Raw genomic sequence first — 19425 nt, 5'->3', positions numbered from 1 at the left:
GTTATGTCGCGGTCCCCTTGCTACAAAATATACGACGACAAAATAGCTTTTAGATGGCAATAGAATGAATCTAGTGGGCTGTGATCGGAAACGTGAACGCCAAAGTTGAAACTTGGCCAACTCTCCGTTCCCGATCTCGGGCTCTGGCAAGTTTTTCGTTAATTGTGAATGCTCACATTTAAATGTATACATTTTAACAATTTTACCATTTTCGTTTTCGTTCCGATTCTCGTTTCCGGTTTATTGTGAACCAGCCTTAACATTTAGAGAGAGAGAGAGAGAGAGAGAGAGAGTGAGTGAGTGTGTGTGTGTGTGTGTGTGCGTGCGTGTTTTTTTTTTTAAATAGAGCTTGGAGTTGAAGTCCCCTGTTCATTTCGAAGATTTGGATAGTGCATGTATTAATTTAGTAGTTTTCTCCGTAACATACTGTTTGTGGTCATTGAAGTAGAAGTTCTTAACAATAATTATTCCTAAATACTTTATTCTTTCCACTTGCTCTATTGTTTTATTGTTAAGGAAGATATTTATGTTTCTTCCGTCTTTGTGTTTTCGTCTTTTGTTCGTTAAATCTGATTTTGTTGTTCTTGGCCCAGGATTCTGTTCTTTTAAGTTCTACATTAGCATAATTTTCCTCCTCCAGAGTAGGCCTACTTGTACCTTTTGTTATTACTTGTAGGTCATCGGCAAATTCTACCACTTTTGTGTGCCTTGTGTAATTTAAATTGACTAGGGAATTGTATTGTAAATTGTGTGTGTGTCCAATGCCTACCCACTTCACTTGCGTGATTCGGGTTCAGCATATTGCGGACAGATGGCAGGACTGTGACCATTTTGAAGTTGTAACTGCTTAGACAGGCCACACTATGCATGATGTGTATCTTTGGAGAGTTATGTCGTGTTATAGAGTGAGTGTATGTGTAAGTGTAGTGTAGGGAAACGGGTGAGGATGATGATGAAGATGAGGAAGGAAGAAGGGGAAACCTGGTGTCGGCATATAGCCTACCCCTACTCCTGTCAAATAGCATCAAAGGGACCCCCAGACTTAACGTCCCTATCTGATAAACGAATCACCATCAACAGTGACATATACCTTCGCTTTATATGCACTGGGAGAAATTTAGGATTTAACCCAGCCATATTGATGCACAATCTAGTGATCAGAAGTTGTGCACCACCACCTCTCCTAGTCCCGAGGTAGAAATTTTACACGAAAATCTCTGACCCTGTCGGGAATCGAACCTGGACCAGCTAATAATAACTTCATATTATACTACAAATAGTAAAGTGTTCATTCCAATCAAATTCACTTATGCATCCATGAACTGGATTTATAATGCATTTAATCTTACCACATTTCTTGATTTCTTATTTATGTATCTTTTCCAAAGTCTTGGATGTACTATTCTTTTCTTTCCTTTCTCGTACTTCGATTTTCTTTTTCATCATCAAGAGACAAATGAAGGGCTCAGCGCACGAATGATGTAACTCCATCTTTCATGAAAACAGAGCTATTGACATATTTTGTGGCAAGAATATTTGTACTTTTCAATGTTACAAGAAAATACATATTCAAATTATCACAGTGCTCACAGATATCAGCACTTTATTTGTATTCTGAATGTTCTCCAGACGTATTCAGGGCACAACGTGAGCAAGTCCATGATCCAGTGTTAGTATGTACTTTGTTTGCTGAGAGTACTTTGTATGCTAATTAATTATCGTGAGAATATATATATATATATATATGTTATTTTCAGATTCTGATAGCGATACTCTCGTGACAGCAGTGTCTCCAACCTCAGACAGTGACACTCTTGTGAGTTTCCCATCTCCTGCTTCTTCATGTGGTACACTTGTGTCAGCGGGAGGTCATGCATATCGCTGTGCTCGAGAACAACCAGTGAGATCACGATTGCATAAACATGCTGGAAGGTACTGTAGCTGCATTCAGTATTGTATATTTTTACAATGTCTTTCTAATTTTCATGTTTTTTTTTTTTTAATTTGAGAGAATGAAGACTGTCAGTATCAAGCTCTAGACCAGGGGTCGTCAGCACAGAGCACGCTGGGGCTAGCCTCTCTTACCCACAGAAAACGCAGTGCACTAGTGCTTTCGTAGCTGCTAGCGAGTATGTTCTCTATCTCTGCCTGTTGCACGAGAGTGCTCATGGGATGGCACCACGTACCCATTGCACATTTCAGCGAGTGCTGATGATCACTGCTCTAGACCGATCAGAGTTATTATCACCAATATACATCAGATCTTTAAGTCCTAGAAAATGAAGTTTTATGTGCCTATTTAGACTGGGAAAATGTAGAAAATACGTTCTTATGTTTTAAAATGGGCACAGTAATATTCATATAATACACCACAAGAAATATAAGTAGAAATAATACAGTATGTTTAGCCCTATATTTAACAAAAACATACTGAAATAGAACACACAAGAGGTTGCTGTAACATTTTACCAGTCATGTCCTGAATCCTGATAAAATAACTACGAAAAAAAATTATTAGCCTTGTATACATTTTTATACTAGTTAAACTAATACAAATACTAGTTAAAATGAAATTCTGAAAAGTGGCAAATAGCTGTTCAACAGAACACAAAATTTATTCATTCATTACTATCATTACATTTTCAAATATTGTGGTGCAACTTTTTTGTCTTTTGCTGGGCAGATTAGTTTGAATGCAGAAAAGGTGCTTTCATCATCTGCTTAAGTGACTGAAACATACTTGAGCAAAGAAACTTTAACCGTATTACATTCTTCAGATAAGTCTGCATTACACCTTTTCAGAATATCTCACACACTTCAACATTGCATACTCCAGATTTTTGGCAAGCACCATTTAAAGTTTTTTCAAAGCAATTTCTCCAATGTTACCTGTAGCCTTTTTTCAATTGACACTCTTCTTTTGTCAACGCATACATTGATACAATGAGACTGAGTTTTGACAGTTTTAATTTGTTTTATAGTTTTTGCCAAGAATGTGAAATTAGAGCAAATATGTGCCAGATCTTACCTTAGTTCCTTCTCTCATAATATATTCTGGGCCATCTTACAATAATACACTGTGAGTCATCTTCCGAGAAACTTGACAACTTTTCTATACGCAGAAGCTAATCCTGTGCAGCACATAACCATTCACCCAATCTTGTTGAAATAAGTGCTGGAGGAGGATTTGGGCACTTTTCTTTGAAAGCAGTAATTCTAGCACTTGATTTTAAAAGTACCTTCTTTACTGAGGAGAATAAGTCGTTTTATTACTAATGCCTGTTGATTCATCAACTAACACATTTAACATTGTTTACTACTCTGTTATTAGTAATGTGATCCAAGATGTTTGAGCAACTCAGTTTTGAATGCAGCACTCTTCCCATGTTCAAACCATTGAGCTGTTGAAGTTCAATATCTAGAGGTAAATCAGTAAATGGCCTTTTTTTTTTTTTTTTTTGGCTATGTTATAAGCTGCATTGAAAACCCTCATTGCAGTTCCATTGATTTGTGTGTTCACTTTATCAACTCTTTATTCATCTTCAAATTTAATGTCTTCTGTTTTTTTTTTACGGCAGTCAGTATTTTTGTGTTTAAACATTTTCTTTCTGAGGCTTCTCTTCTGAGTTTAGCATGCCATAGGCCACTATACCCATTCCTTAGAAGGTTTACTCCCACCCTAATTTGTGGACCCATCCCAAGTTTATCAACTTTACAGCACAAACACATCCAAGAGTCTCACCTTTCACAATCAACAAGCCATTTTCCTTAACAAAACACGTATAGTGGTCTGAAAACCAGCAGTTAGGGTATGAGCAACATGACTGTTCAGGCAGTTCCTTTTTTACTAAAATTTTGTCTGTGGATTTCATGTTCTTTTTCTTTGTTTACGATTGCCACTGTTTTCAGCCTCTTGTCTTTACCAATATGAATCTCATTATCATCTTCTCTCATATTTAACCACTTCAACAAATTCATTTTAACTTGATATTCAAAAATTATATTATAATGAAACTATACACTCAATTAAAAAATCACATCATACGAAAACTATAAAATATATGGCTTTGGAAAACACTGATCTCAAAAAATGTTCACAGGTAATGCAATATGCGAGTGAGGAGATGTAAACTAGGTAGTTCACAAAATTCAATTCGGCCTACCATATTGTCGCCTGAATGCAAGAACTAGGTAACTTGATTTTTCATATTTTGTGACATCACCTATTTACTTATTTATTGCACTAAGGAATATGTCTCGTTTTCTTTTACCTATTTGTTATATTGGAAAATAGATGTCGCTGGTATCGTTCGATCAGTTACCTAGATCCTGGATTACATTTTGTGCGATTTTTGCTATGCTATAAAAGAGGTAACTAAAAAACGCAAATTTCGAGTTACCTAGTTCTTGCATTCAGGCGACAATATACTGAGCAGTACTTTTCACACAGCTCTCCACAATGCTCACATATGCTGTTTCAGTCTTGGTCAAAATTGTGATAATTATTTCGGGAAAATACCTCATACTGGAATTTATAAAATTACTAAGCACGGTCTTGATGTATGATTTGTAATTTGCACCCAGCCATTATCCACTCAAAATGGCTTCTGTTGTAGTTCAGAACAAGTAGTATGTGTGGTATTCTTTTTATGTTTAGATATTTTCAGTATTTGTGTAATTAAATTATTTTTACTGGAACTTTGTTCTGGTGCATTCTGGCCCAATTACAGCACTGCACTAACTTACACCTATATATTTAGAATATTACCTGTATGATGGAGGGGATAAGGAACTGACCACTCTACCTCATTATTTCCTAGTTTAGTTGCCTTATTGTGTCATGATGTTTCAACCTGTCATCGGACAGTTGACTAAACAACAACAACCTTAGCTTGGTGTGATGTGATGGTAATGCGGTGCTGTCCGACGATTTTCATGTCTCTCGTCGAATTTGTTAATTAGAGTGTTTTTATATAATTTTTTTCACTAGAATTCCTCTTGCTCACCATAATGGCCAAGTTGCTGAGACGATAGTCACATATTCTGTTGCACGTACATGGTAATTTACGAAGTTCTCCACTGATTTATGGAGATGATTCCTGAGATTATTTCGAACAAAAGAATGTAAATAAATTAATGGAATCACATTCATAATTACGGAATTACGGTAATTTAGAAATGGCGGAAAAAACTTTTATTTAAAAAAATAATTAAAATACAAACAATTGATCGTTTATGTATCAATCTCTTTCATGTAGAGTGGATATAAATCACATTTTCAAAAATTCCTCCCTGAATCTCAAGGCAATGGTCCACATGGGTGTGAACCGTATGTGTAGCATTTTGCAGCTTCACACATTTGTTTCTTATTGTCGCCGCAGCACCCAGAATGCATTGAAGCAGCTCTTCAGATGTTTGTATCTTAACTTGACACACAATGTCTTTCATCCACCTCCAGATGCAGTAATATAAGAGTATTAAATCTGAGGATCTGGGAGGCTAAGTGATAGGACCCCCACGACCAATCCATTGCTATAGGAATTGCTGATTCAAGTGAACTGTTACTGCATGGTAGAAGTGAGCAGGTGCCCCATCATGTTGGAAGTACATTTGGCGTCTTCTTGCCAGAGGAACATCATCAAGAAACTGTGATAACTGTTCTTTTAAAAAGTGAAGGTACATCTCACCAGTTAAGTGCCCAGGGAAAATGAACGATCCCAGCAGCTGGTCATCCAGAATACCACACCACACATTGAGACTGAATTGGCGTTGAAAATTAGATTCTAACGTGGCATAGGAAGCATCATCTCCTCAGACATGCAAGTTATGCTTATTGTTGATTCCGTCTCGTATAAAGTGTGCCTTATCACTGAATAGTATGAAGCAGTACTGCTGCTGATTCCCATTTAACCAGTTACAGAACTGCAAACACTGGGCACGATCTTCTAGTTCTAAATGCTGTACTTCTTGCAAATGAAAAGGATACAGTCGGTTTTCATGAAGAGTTCTCCATATCTTGGACTGTGAAACATTAAACCGGCTGGCTAGGCATCTTGTACTAGTATGATTGCGGTCTACTGCATCAAGAATGTCTTCTTCTTCTCGCACGTCACGAGTTCTTTCATATTGAATGCGAACGCTGAGAAGAGTACCAGTTTATCGCAATGTTTGATACGTTCCACTAAAGGTTTTGGAACTCGGAATCCTACGATCAGGATAATGATGGTGATTTTCGACAGCAGCAGTTTTCGCATTACCGTCGTACATACCCAAAATAAACACCATATCAGCATACTCCTCTGAAGAAAACTTGTAATGGATCGTGATGTAACTTATAAAAGAGATAACAGCTTAATAAATGGCGACTATCAATAACGTGCACATAGTTAAGGCAACAAACATGCTTAGCGCTCCAGTCACTGTGACGCGTTTCGAAAATGTGTTGTAACTCCGTAATTATGAATGTGATTCCATTAATTTATTTGCATTGTTTGCTCCAAATAATGTGAGGAATCACCCCAAAAACTCGGGGAGAACTTTGTGAATCACCCTGTATAGCCTAGCCTAGTCTTTTATACAATTCATGCACGAGAAGGTACAGTCACATCCAGCACTCGAAATAGGAATTATTATAGCTTACTTACGTACTTACAAATGGCTTTTATGGAACCTGCAGGTTCATTGCCGCCCACACATAAGCCCGCCATCGGTCCCTATCCTGTGCAAGATTAGGTCTGTATTGAGGATCTAGCATCTATGGGCTGGAATTTATCTGTCGCTTCTACAACAGAAGACTATAGCATCTCCTCCGTGCAGATGAAGTCCAAACCTTGACTATAAAGAAAACGAGACTTCCTCTATATTTGAGAGTTATTCGTAAATATCTGAAATAATACATTACGCAAATTTTCATGCTAGGCTAAGCCCCAAAGGACGAGACGCCCCTGATCCCACACCTGCACTTTGAAGACTGAATAGCTGTGCAACACTATCAGGTCAGTAGAAAAAGTTAGTTGTTCAGATAGGGTAATTTTTTTAAGCCACGGGAAATACAGTAATATAGTCACGACATTGAAATATGTGTGTTTTTGGTCCTATTATATTGATATTTTGTTTCTTCGCGTTACCAAATTTCCTCTCTTAGACCTTGAATAGGTAATCATTCAAGTGTCTCTCGTGGTAAGATGTGCAGTTTTACATGATAATCACTCATACCATTGTTTTTGGAATGAGCAATTTATATTCTAAGCACATTTTCGTGTGGTTCTGAGCATTCGAGATCACGCACATCCCTTGTCAGGTTGGACAGTATATCTCTATGAAAAGCTATGGGACTAATCTTGGAAATCTCTCCTGTCATGTCGCATTTCGTGAGAAATATTTCGATCTTTTCAAGCAGAAAAGCTTCTTTCATCGGAAGAATGTTTTTAAGTTATTTCATACAACTTCTCTATTTTCTTAGCACTTTTTAAAAACGAAGAACAAAATGGAACTGTAGGTCGTCCAGAATTTAAAACATCTTTTTTATCTTCATATTTAAGTGTATAAATCGACATTTATAGTAAATTATAAACCATGTCATTTTCTGGATACAAATTTCGCACACACTTATCAACATTTTCTGTGTAGCAGTACCCAAGTATTTGTATAATAAGTACTATAATGATTATACTTATATATAATACACTATGACGTAGTATTAATAATGCTTTTTGACTTCATGCAGCAGTTTAACCTACAGATTAAAGTAAAAAGTTGACATTAATTATTCTTTTGTTAACCGTGGTTATGATTATGAATATTCACATTCGGAGTTCCTATGAAAATGATGCAAGCCTGACAGCCAGGGTATCCCAATTTAGCCGGGATTCTCTCAGTTTCATGGTAGAATCCCGATTAAAGTGAGTCGGGATTGATCAAAAACCTGATTTTGCAGATATTAGCCTAGGCATATTTAAACAAATTAGTCTGCATTTCCTATTATCCGATACTTTTATTTATATATTCACTCAAATGGTAACATTGTAAACTTAGAGGTAGCCCGCGGATATTTAGTAAGTCTATGAGGTAGCCCAGCTGATTGTTGTTAAGGCAACTCTACTCGCAAGGTAATACCACAGTCTAGTATATACAGTCACGAAACTTGAGTTGTGATGGTGCTAGGAACAATAGACTGTGCAGGTACTATTTCGCATTGTCTCTAGTAGCGATCCTAGTGGTTAGAAACTATCCATGGATGCATATTTACTACGTATTGAGCTTCGTGACTGTATATACTAGACTGTGATAATACTTCCCCTAGTTCTACCACATTGTTGATTAACCCAGATGTGCCCAGATAACTTTTAAAAATATTTTGAATGTTTTTTCTAACATTCTTAATCATTTTCTATTGTAACATCACTAAAATAATGTTTCATGAAAATAGTGACTTTATTTCAGTCTCAAAACCGGTGTCCTTTTAAAAGGACAATGGGCATATACGAGTAAGTTATTGTTATGTTATTTTATACATAATACACATATCTAATGTAAGTATAATGTATTTCACTTTAGAACAAAACTATTACACAGTTGTTAATTAATTTCAAATAAACATGAATTTACATAATGATCCTGACTTTAAATTATATTAAAATATATTATTTTATGTCATTACTGAGTTTGAAATGTGAAATAAGAAAAGTTTGTCCAAAGCATTCTTTATTTCCTTCATCCAGACATTATAGCATTTTTTAAATAAATTATTTCTTTTGATGGTAAATTGAGAAACACTTCCTCGACACTTTTTTCTTACAAACTTTGCATCTACGTAGTTTGTCAGCATTGTGTAAACTTGATGGTCGACTTCTTTTTTTCGGAGCAGCATTTTTGTTATTTCTAAAAGAGCTATAGCAACTCTCCTGCGGAACGTCAAATGGTCCATGTTTCCATAACTTTGCCTGTATATCTGCCAAACATTTTGCTCACACATCAGTGCATTGTGTTATTAGAGGCATGTACCATTTCTTTCCTCTAATCCAGCGGTTCCCAAAGTGTGCTCCGCGGAGTCCTTGGGGCTCCGCGAGTGATTCTCAGGGGCTCCGTCCGCGGCAGTTATGAAGATGACAAAAATTTCTGCTTCCATCTAGTCTCTAGCGAGAAAATGCAAACTACTTCCATGAAGCGAAAATACTTTCTCAGAAAATAGTTTGCATTTTCTTTCTAGATGGAAGCACTAATAATAGATCTACTCGTTACTGGAACTATCTCGATCTTTCTTTCTTGCCAAGTGATTCTCGAAATTTATTTTATGTTTTATATACCAAGAGGCAGCGTTTGTTAATTGTGATACGTGGAATCTACAATCTATTGACTGTTATGTTGCCTCAAAAAATATATACACCTGCATGTTAATTTGATTGCTAAACTTTCGTTGAACTGAAACTGTGGCTTAAGACGGGCTCCGTAATATCCGAGAATCATCAGCTACCAACCAGTGCTCAGTCAAAGGCGGATAACAGCAGCTATAACCTTACTTTAAAAGAAGATAATGCGAATTCCTTGAGATTGAGTTTGGAATATGCTGAACATAATCCTGCTTCAAAGTCTATGGTGCCTAATGTAGAAATACTGAAAGGAATTAAAAAATGAAAATATTGTGATTCATATTTGGACATGGGATTCACTGAGTTTGCTGATGGACGTCCACAGTGTGATATATGAAACAAAGTTTTGCCCAGTAGTTCTATGTTCCCTGCCAAGCTTAGAAACGGCATTTCGAAACTCATCCTGACTTCAAAAATGAAACTGCAGACTAGGTGTTTTAAAAGAAAAACTGACGAACTCCATGCAGTTCAGACAATATTTTTATCTCATGTAAAAAACAAATAACGAGAAAGCACTGGAAGCGTCATACTTGATTAGTCATGACCTGGCTCTTGCTGGTAAACCTCACTCTTGCTGGGACTCTTATGAAACCACTATTAGTGAAGGTAGTGAAGTGCATGTCGACGAAAAAACTGCAAACTTGATCTCCAGTGTGCCCTTATCAAATAACACTGTGCGTAATCGAATACAGGATCTATCAAACGATGTTAAAAATACCATAATTTCCCGTATAAGTCAAATTAAAATTTTCGCTACAACTTGACGAATCCACGGACGTTGCCGGATTAGCTGTGTTAATGACGTTTGTGCGGTACGAGTTTTCAGGTCCTTTCTTGAAGATATTTTGTTCTGCAAGCCATTGCCATGCTCCACAAGCGGTACTGAAATTTCGTGAAAACCTTGGGACAATTGCATTGACGTGTGCACAGATAGTGCAAAGACCATGGTAGGTCCTGTTTCTGGCGCTCTACAAGGATCAAGAAAGTTAAAAAAAAACTGCACAAGTAGTCATTGTGCACTACACCAACACGCTCTCGCAACGAAAAAAATGCGAGCGTTATTAAAGCAAGTACTGTTCTCTTTCTCTTCGAAATCTTGAACTCTTCTATTCCTTCGTACCTGTCGTCTCGCTTCACTTACCTTTCTTCCCACCATAATCTGAACACACGCCCTCGTCATGAAACAATACTAATAATACCATCCCATCGCACCTCCTCATACTCATCCTCTTTCACAATAGCCCTGCCAAGACTCTGGAATTCGCTACCTGCTAGCATCAGGGACTGTCGAAATAAAATTGAATTCAAATGCAAACTTACTAGGCACTTGGTCAGTAATTGATTTCTTGTAAATAGTTTCCATAATCTATCACAAAATAATTCAATATCCAGTAATTTCATCATTATACAATTTTGTTATTTTATGTTTAATTTGTAATTCAATAAATATAAAATATTCTTTGTTTTTCTATGATAAATTTTCTAGCTTTCATTAGTCAGGTAATCTTTTCGTACTTTGATTTTTATTGTAATTGCAATTGTAAGTTTAATACTAATTGTAATTTTACTTGTAATTATAATTGCAAATTTAATACTAATTGTAATTTTGTTCTTCATATTATAGTTGGAATCTCCCGGTAGAGGGGCAGAGAAGGCCTGACGGCCTTATCTCTACCAGGTTAAATAAATAAATACTAAATATTACGTATGCAACGTCGTCAAAATTATCAACTTTGTTAAGGCACTACCTTTGCAGTGTAGGCTACTCAGTATTCTGTGTGAAGATATGGGAAATATAGGCCTACACAAGTCATTGTTATTACACATAGAAGTGCGTTCGTTGGTTGCCGCGTGATAAAGCGTTGTCCCGTTTACTTGAACTTCGAATGGAAGTTTCTTCACTTTTGAATGACCAAAACAGTTTGCTAGCAGATTATTTGATTGATCAGGAATGTTTGTGCAAATTATGTTACTTGGCAGACATTTTTTCAAAATTAACTAATTCAACACATCCGTACAAGGTAAACGGAAGATTATATTCGATGTCAATGAAAAAAATTGCCGCTCTGAAGAAAATGATAGCGTTCTGCATAGAAAGCGTCGAAAATAATTGCTTTCAAACTTTATAGAAGAAAATAACACAACAACAAATGACTCATTCATAGCAATAATAAAAGAACACCTTGGCAATTAGCTTCAAAATTTGAATTCATACTTGCCAAGGGACACTCAGGAATCGATTCGAAAGAAATATGAGTGGATTGTAGATCCATTTCCAGTGAAGTCAAAACCAGCAGCTCTCACTGCGGTAGAATATGAGGTCCTTATAAATATGATTTCTGACAGCCACTGTCAGGTATCATTTAAAAGCAAACCACTTCCGCAATTTTGGGCTCAGTTAAGGGAGGATATTTTTATATTATGTCATCATCATCATCATCATCATCATCATCATCATCATATCCCTCACGTATTAGACCCTACAGGATCTGTTACGGTCTCATTCCAGCGCTTGCGTGGTCTTCCCAATTTCCTCTTTTCTCTTGGTACATATGTAAGAATCTGTTTAGGCCATCTTTTGCGATCCATCCTTTCGACATGTTTTTTCCACTGAAGTCGATATTGTTGAACAAAATTAACTATAGGATCCATTTTTAGTTCCTGCAATATGTCCACATTTTTACGGTGTTCCAGCAAAGAGCATCCCGCTGTTCGTTGCATGAACCTCATTTCAGCTGTCGTCAGCCTTTGCTCATCAGCTTTTCTGATTGTCCATGCCTCGCTACCGTAAGTGAGGACCGGTCGAGTTAGTGTTTTATATACCTTTAGCCTTGTATGTTTCTGAACATGGGATGATTTGAAGACGTGTTAATTATGCCAGTGATTTTTATAAATTTAGATATTTTATTTGACATATCTTCATCAGTGATGTAAGAGAGGTTATAACCTAAATAGTTAAATGAATTAACACATTCAATTAAAGTATTAATTATCATGATCTTACTTGGAATTGGGTTCTCTCCCGAAAATGCCCTGACTTTCGTTTTGTCTTTTGGGATTTCCATATTGAAATCTGAGGCGATTATTTGCAAATTATAAATGGCTCTTTGTAAAGCTTCCTCTGTTTGAGCGATAATAACCTGATCGTTGGCAAACATTAGTGTATCGAGAACTATGTTTCGATTAATTTGAATTCCAGCATGATGACTTTGCCTCCAAATGTATAAAATATGATTCATATATATAATAAACAACAGAGGGGAAAGACCGCACCCTTGTCTAACACCTTGGTTGATGGAAGTCCAGCTAGTAGTTCCGCGTTCAGTTCTTATGGCAATTTCATTTTGTTGATATAAATTATAAATGGAGAGAATGATTTCGTTTGGCACATTATCATAGCGTAAAATCTCTAAAAGTTTATTTCTATCAACTCTACCAAAAGCTTTTATGAAATCAATAAAAGCTAAGTGGGTTGGAATATTAAATTCTCTGTGCTTTTCAATTAAAATCTTCATGGTGAAATAGCTGTCACAACATGATCTTCCTTTTCGGAATCCATTCTGTTCTTCATGTCTTCGTAAAGATGTGATAGTTTATTTTTGATTATGGTTGTATAGATCTTATATCCAGAATTGAGAAGACTTATACTCCTGTAATTTTCACATAATTTTTTGTTTCCTTTCTTATAAATAGGTACTACAATGGCTTTTTGCCAACTTTCTGGGGGTGGCGATCCTGCTTAAGAAATTTAAAAATCTATAGGTAAATTCTTCTCCAGCATATTTAAAAAGCTCGAAATTTAAATTATCTTCGCCTGGGGCTTTCCCGTTTTTTAAACGTTTATATATTTCAGTGAGTTCATCATAAGTAATAATATCTGTTGTGTTGTTGTTGGAAGTCTTTAATGTAAGAGAGATGTTTTTGTGAAACCATATATTTGTAAAGTAATCAAGTAGAGATTCGTTAGGAATAGGGTTTTGATATTATGTTCAAAAGTTAAATTTATCTTACTGGCTTTTGGTACTACGTATCTCTATGATTCGGTCTTTTCGAGGTAAGTACATGGCTACAAAAACAAAATATCGAGCTTGTTTGGACGCAGAAGGCGATATACGTCTTCAAACTCACTTCTGTGACAACGGACAGTGACAAACTCTGCTGCAAGAAATAGGTACATTCTTCACATTAACTTCGAGTGTACATGCAACATTGTAACAGTTTTTAAATATCTTAACTACTTGTTATATCATTTTTTAGATTTAAATAACATTATCTCCAGTACATTTTTACTATTGTTTTCTTTATTAATATAATATATCTTATTATTCATACTTTCATATACGTATCATGTGTAATATGCTTCATAGAACATAGCCAGTTATAACTAAAAGTTAAACATTTCTTGGGGCTCCACGAGAAACTTTTGCTTCAAAAAGGGCTCCGTGGCTAAAAAAGTTTGGGAACCGCTGCTCTAATCTATACTCTAGATCAGCGTTGATCAAAGTGTGTTCCCCGGAACCCCGAGGTTCCATAAGCAACTTTTAGGGGTTCTGCGAATTCCTGATGTGAAATTATTTACTATTTAGTCTCTAAAATATAATATTATAAAAACATGAAAAAGAATAAGAACATAACTATAACTGTTAATTCAGCCATTCTATTGGCAATTATCAGGACAACAATGGGTACCGTTTACAGCAGTCCGATCACTAAAGCACATTGTTGAAATAATAATAGGTGCGATTCAAGTAACTTAAGTGTCTGCAGCTAACACATTTTCCGACAATAATGTACAGGTGTAAATTGTATTATGGAACCAATTGAAAATTCTGTGAAGGATATTTCGCAGAGTTGTTTTGACGTTCCTTTAAGAAATTACAGGAAACTTCTTCTGAAGAGGAAAGACCATTATTTTGAAGTTCAAGGTGAGTTATGTGTTAATTTTGTGTCTCAAAGTTTATTTAATAATATCAGAAAATAGGTCATATGTTTTAAAGAATAATTGTGGGAGTTTTGTCATCCCTTCTTCAAAACTCTGTAAACAGAGGGCGAGACTGATCACTGCAAACTATGTCATTCTATTTTTAATACAGAGTGATACCGATCCTAACTCTACATTTTTTAATACAGGGTGACACCGAATAATGGATCGGTGGCTTAAAACAGGATAATTAAAACAATCAACATCCAAGTGTGCCACTGCAACTTCAACTAACCCTAAACAATTATGTGAGTCTGATGAAGGCGAAATGGAAACACCAGGTTTACAGAATAGCTGCTCATGATCTGAAAATGTGAAGGAGCCAACATCCAAAACACAACATGAACCTGTAATTAAAAAACGTAAATATAATGAGAGTTACAGTACTTAGTCTTGGATTTCATGAATGCTGAAAATTGCCCTCAGTATGTAATATGTGGCAGAATTTTACCTAATAGTTCGATGGGACCTTGAAAATTACGTCGCCATTTTTAAACACACCATGCTCAGTTTGATGACAACAATATTGATTTCTTTCATAGGAAATGTCGTGAGTTACTAAATTCACAAAAGTTTTTAGCTCAGACATCTTATAGTACAAATGAAAAAACAGCAGAGGCATCTTTCATTGTAACCTACAGAGTGGCTCAGGCAGGTGAGTCGCACACAGTAGCCGAAAAATTAATAATAAGATTGACATGGTTAAGTGCATGATCAATGAGAAGGAGGCTAAGCAATTATCTTTGTGTCGCTTTCAAATGACACAGTGGCTCGTTGCATTCAAGACATGGCAGCTTACATCAAGGAAGAATTAAACCGTCCACTCAGAAGCTAATGAAACAAGATCTGAAATTTTCAGACTTATTACTGAGTACTTGGAAGAAATCACATGCCTTGGGACAATTTGTCTTCATGTCTGCATGGATGGTGCAAAAGCAATGATTGGGAAAACAGCTAGTGCAGTATTGCACATAAAGTCAGTTGCAAGAAATTGCAAAAGCAGTCGTTTTATTTTGCACCGTCAAGCTTTGAGCACATCAAAAATGCCACTTTCCCTCAGAAATGTTCTTAATGAAGTAGTAAAAATCGTTAATTTTATCAAGTCCAGACCACTAAATTCAAGACTTTTCAAAATCATTTGTGAGGACATGGGAAGCCTTCATAAATCTCTACTTTTCCATACAGAAGTGAGATGGCGTTCTCGCGGAGAAACTTTAAGTAGATTCTTCGAACTTAGGGTTGAGGTGATGGCTGTCTTCATTGATCACCATTTCGAGTTGGACGATCGTTTGAGTATCAAACAATGGTTCTTGAGACTTGCCTATTTAGCTGGCATTTTTGTCAAAATCAACGAAGTAAATGTATGAATAATAATAATAATAATAATAATAATAATAAAAGCCGTAAATCTCCAGTGAGGGAAGGCCTCCTGCTTGGGCAGGGGTGGCTCGGGTCTTGACCATCAGAAGAACCTTGTATTATTACAGGGGAAAAATGGTAATATATTCACTGCAGCAGATAAAATCAGAAGTTTCAAGAGAAAATTGCAGTTCTGGATGAGAAGTCTAGCCGGCCGTGAATTTGAGAGCTTCCCTGCTTTGAAAGATTTCCTTGAGGAGAACGAAGAAACTCTCCGAGAACTTTATGAAATCAATGAAGAATTTGTAAAGCATTTGGAGGATATGCGCCATACTGTAGAACAGTATTTTCCAGAAGAGGAGACTGAAAATAATTCTCAAAACTTGTGGGTCAAAAATCCATTTGACATGAAAGAAAAATCTTCTTCCCTCGCTTCTGAACAATACAGAGCATTACTGGAATTGACGTCTGATTCATCCCTGCAACCTCAGTTTAAGAATCTCCCTGTGATGGATTTTTGGCACAGCCTGAGAAGAGAGTACTCAGTGTTATCAAAGAAAGCTATTACAATTCTACTTCCTTTTGTAAGTACTTACCTGTGTGAAAATGGATTTTCTATATATACGTCTATCAAAACTAAATACCGAAACAGACTGCATGCAGAACCAGACATGAGACTTCAGCGTTCCAACATTAAACCCGATATTAAAGAAATATGCAAGCAGAAACAACAAAAGCACTTGTCCCACTGGTCTGTTTCAAACAGGTGTTTTTTTCTAAAAAAAGGATTAAGTAAGTTACCTGAATTTTAGTGTAAATTACAAAACATTGTTAACGATGCAAGTGGACTTAATTTCATTTATGCTTGTTATATATTTACTGATCTTTGTAAAAGTAGCAAATATATTTCAGAAACATTTGTAATTTTTAAATATGAGTATGTATAATGTGTGAGTTCAAAAAACATGTTTAATGTTAGTGATAAAAATAAGCCAGGATTACTAATCTTTATAATAACAGCAAATACAGCTCAACAAAATTATTTATAATTTATAAATATGTATAATATGCTACATCAATAAAAATGTCATATTAATGGTAAAAATACATTTGGTAATTTAATATTTGCCTGTAACATACACACATCACTAATATTCCGCTGGATTCCACAGATTTATTTTTGGTTTAAAAGGGTTCCGTAGGTAGAAAAGTTTGAGAAACACTGCTCTAGATTATAGGCTAATGTTTTGATCAGTTTGGTCTACTCCACCCATTCCGGAACTATAGACACTGATGAGATAAGGCTGTTGGACAATGATATTTCTTTTCTGAGATTTGGAAAATCGGCTTACTGTGTGAATGGGAAATACACTTGATACATTTGAAGCCACTGAAACCACATTATTGTTCTTCCAGTTTGTTGTTCAGAAACACTTCCACATATTGTTACGACAATACTATGCTCTTCTGTTACTATATGATCAAAATATCCACGAGTTTCCTTTTTCATGTCTCCTTTCATGACTAAGGGACACATATGTTCTACTGGTGTCCCACATAAAACCAGTATGTCTCACTGCCATTCGCATGTGTCACTACATTACATTATATTAGTTCCACAACCAACTTCCTATGTTGTATACATAATATGGCACAGGCCACAATTATCGGTTTATAATAAGTGCTGAAAGTGCCCTCCACCGGCATCCAGAAATCGCTGCACTCGTACGACAATATTCTTGTTAACACAGTGTAATTGTTGAGGTGAGATGTTGTTTATCTCATTTATAAGTTTCTGTTTCTGTTTCAGTTTGTCTATTGTCCAAGGGTTGTTAACATATACTTTGCCTTTCAGAGTTCCCCATAAATAAAAATCACAGGATGTTAAGTCCGGCGATCGCGAAGGCCACAGGTTTTTGCTGACAAGCCTGTTCTTAGGAAATACTTCGCTGATACGGGCCATACTCTGGTTAGATGTGTGGCAGGTGGCACCATCTTGTTGAAAGACGCCTTACTCCTTTTCAATTTCTGTTAATTGTGTATAGAAAGACTCAAAGATCTGTTGATCATCTCATTGAAAAAAAATGGAGCCGATATTATGCATTCCTGACACTGCACACCACACGCCTATCTTCTTTGGGTGAATAGGTTCTTCATGCACAATATGTGGGTTATTCTGCAACCAATATTTGCATTTCTATGAGTTAACATAGCCAGACAGATGAAACTAGCTTCATCTGTCATAAAGAAGAGCATGGGGTACAGTGTACCCAAATATGAACGCAGTGAGGCCAACATCTATTTATGAGCGGAGCGCAGTAGTCTGCGCTTGCAGTGAGACAGTGAGGCGTACCGGTTTTATATGGGACACCCAGTATTTTCCCGTATTGTTCCAATAGCTCTTATGTTTCTCTTACAAATTCTTTTAATAGTGGGATTGTAGTGAAGAAATTATCAAAGAAAATATGGTAAGAGAAGGGGCCAATTTTGGTCATAATATCAGAATACTGCAGTACAATAGCAGGTCCCAGGCCAAGTGCTTTATATTCCTGTTTTATTTCGCAATAATCTTCCTCTCCAGAATTTTCATCAGTAATATCATCACAAGCACTCTGTGGTGGAAACATGGCTATAGCTATATCATTGCAATCGAAATCTCCCTCGTCATTTTCAATTATTTGTAATGCTTCATGTAGACTCAGGTGTCTGTAAAAGCATAACCACAAAATTTGTTCTCTTATATGCCCATTGTCTTTTTAAAAGGACACTTAACTTTATACTGCTGTGATAGGAGAAAATTAAACAATAATTTCAATGTGTAACCGAAATATAAATCTGTCACGTATTTTCAAAGTAGAGTACAAAAATTAATCAAATCTATGCATAATCTAGGATTTTACTTACTTTTTCTTCTTTGGGCGTGTAGAATTTTCCATCTTCTAATATTACTCGACTGTGTCTATCTTGTTTCAGACTGAGTGTAAAAGTCAGTGAACTGACAATAGAAGGTTTCTTTTCTACATTGGTTTCCTATAACTGTCCATTGTTGTCAAACAGAAAATTACACTTGTACAAACTTTAAAGCACTCAAATTTAAAACAGTGCACACTGTCCTTTTAAAAGGACACTGGGCAGATCTGGGTTTTAATCCGTTTCGGTATTATCGCCGCGTTCTCATGGTTAACATTCGGCATGTCTTTGAGCGGTCTTGTGCGTAACATTCGGCAGGTCTTTGAAATTTAATTGTATTATTGTTTTCAATTTCTTATGTCGCCGCTCCAATCACTCGCCTCAATTTCAATATTGCAACCAATAAGCTGCTTCCATTATTAAATGACACCTACTTGTCTAATCCACGTGAACTAAAACCGAGGTTGCAATGTCTTGTGCTGAGGACGAACATTAAGATATGTGATTAAAAATTATTATTAAAGAGTCATTATTAAGAGTTAAGAATGTCAACGTACTCAACAATATAAAAACTAGTGCTTATTCTTATCGAGGAAGTAGACGTGACAACGTGACGCTTAGAGTGAAACCTACAGAGTAACAATCGGTCGGAAAAATTATGTTTTAAAAACACACTGCACGTTATTGTATGATGCAGACATGTTAAGCATGAAGCCGCGGCGATAATACCTAGTCGCTGCCCACGCAATTAGTAAACATTGTATATTTTAGGTGCGTTGTGTGGGGGAAAAAGATAGAGTTTTGATA

The 19425-nt window shown here is 36.1% G+C and overlaps 1 protein-coding gene across 8 annotated transcripts in view; it reads left to right on the top strand.

The window, feature by feature from the left end:
• The window catches only part of LOC138705045 (oxysterol-binding protein-related protein 2), a 692509-nt gene that overhangs the window by 192704 nt on the left and 480380 nt on the right, over positions 1-19425 (top strand). For all 8 annotated transcript variants that reach the window (XR_011333553.1, XM_069833613.1, XM_069833610.1 and 5 more), the window contains one exon: positions 1758-1932. Coding sequence is in view for 7 of the 8 variants with exons in the window: in XM_069833613.1 (XP_069689714.1) it covers positions 1758-1932 (175 nt within the window). In the remaining variant the exon portion in view is untranslated. The remainder of the gene's footprint in view (positions 1-1757; positions 1933-19425) is intronic.

Source organism: Periplaneta americana, chromosome 8, assembly GCF_040183065.1.
Source record: "Periplaneta americana isolate PAMFEO1 chromosome 8, P.americana_PAMFEO1_priV1, whole genome shotgun sequence".
NCBI classification, from domain to species: Eukaryota; Metazoa; Arthropoda; class Insecta; order Blattodea; family Blattidae; genus Periplaneta; species Periplaneta americana.
This window is presented reverse-complemented; position numbering and strand designations above follow the sequence as displayed.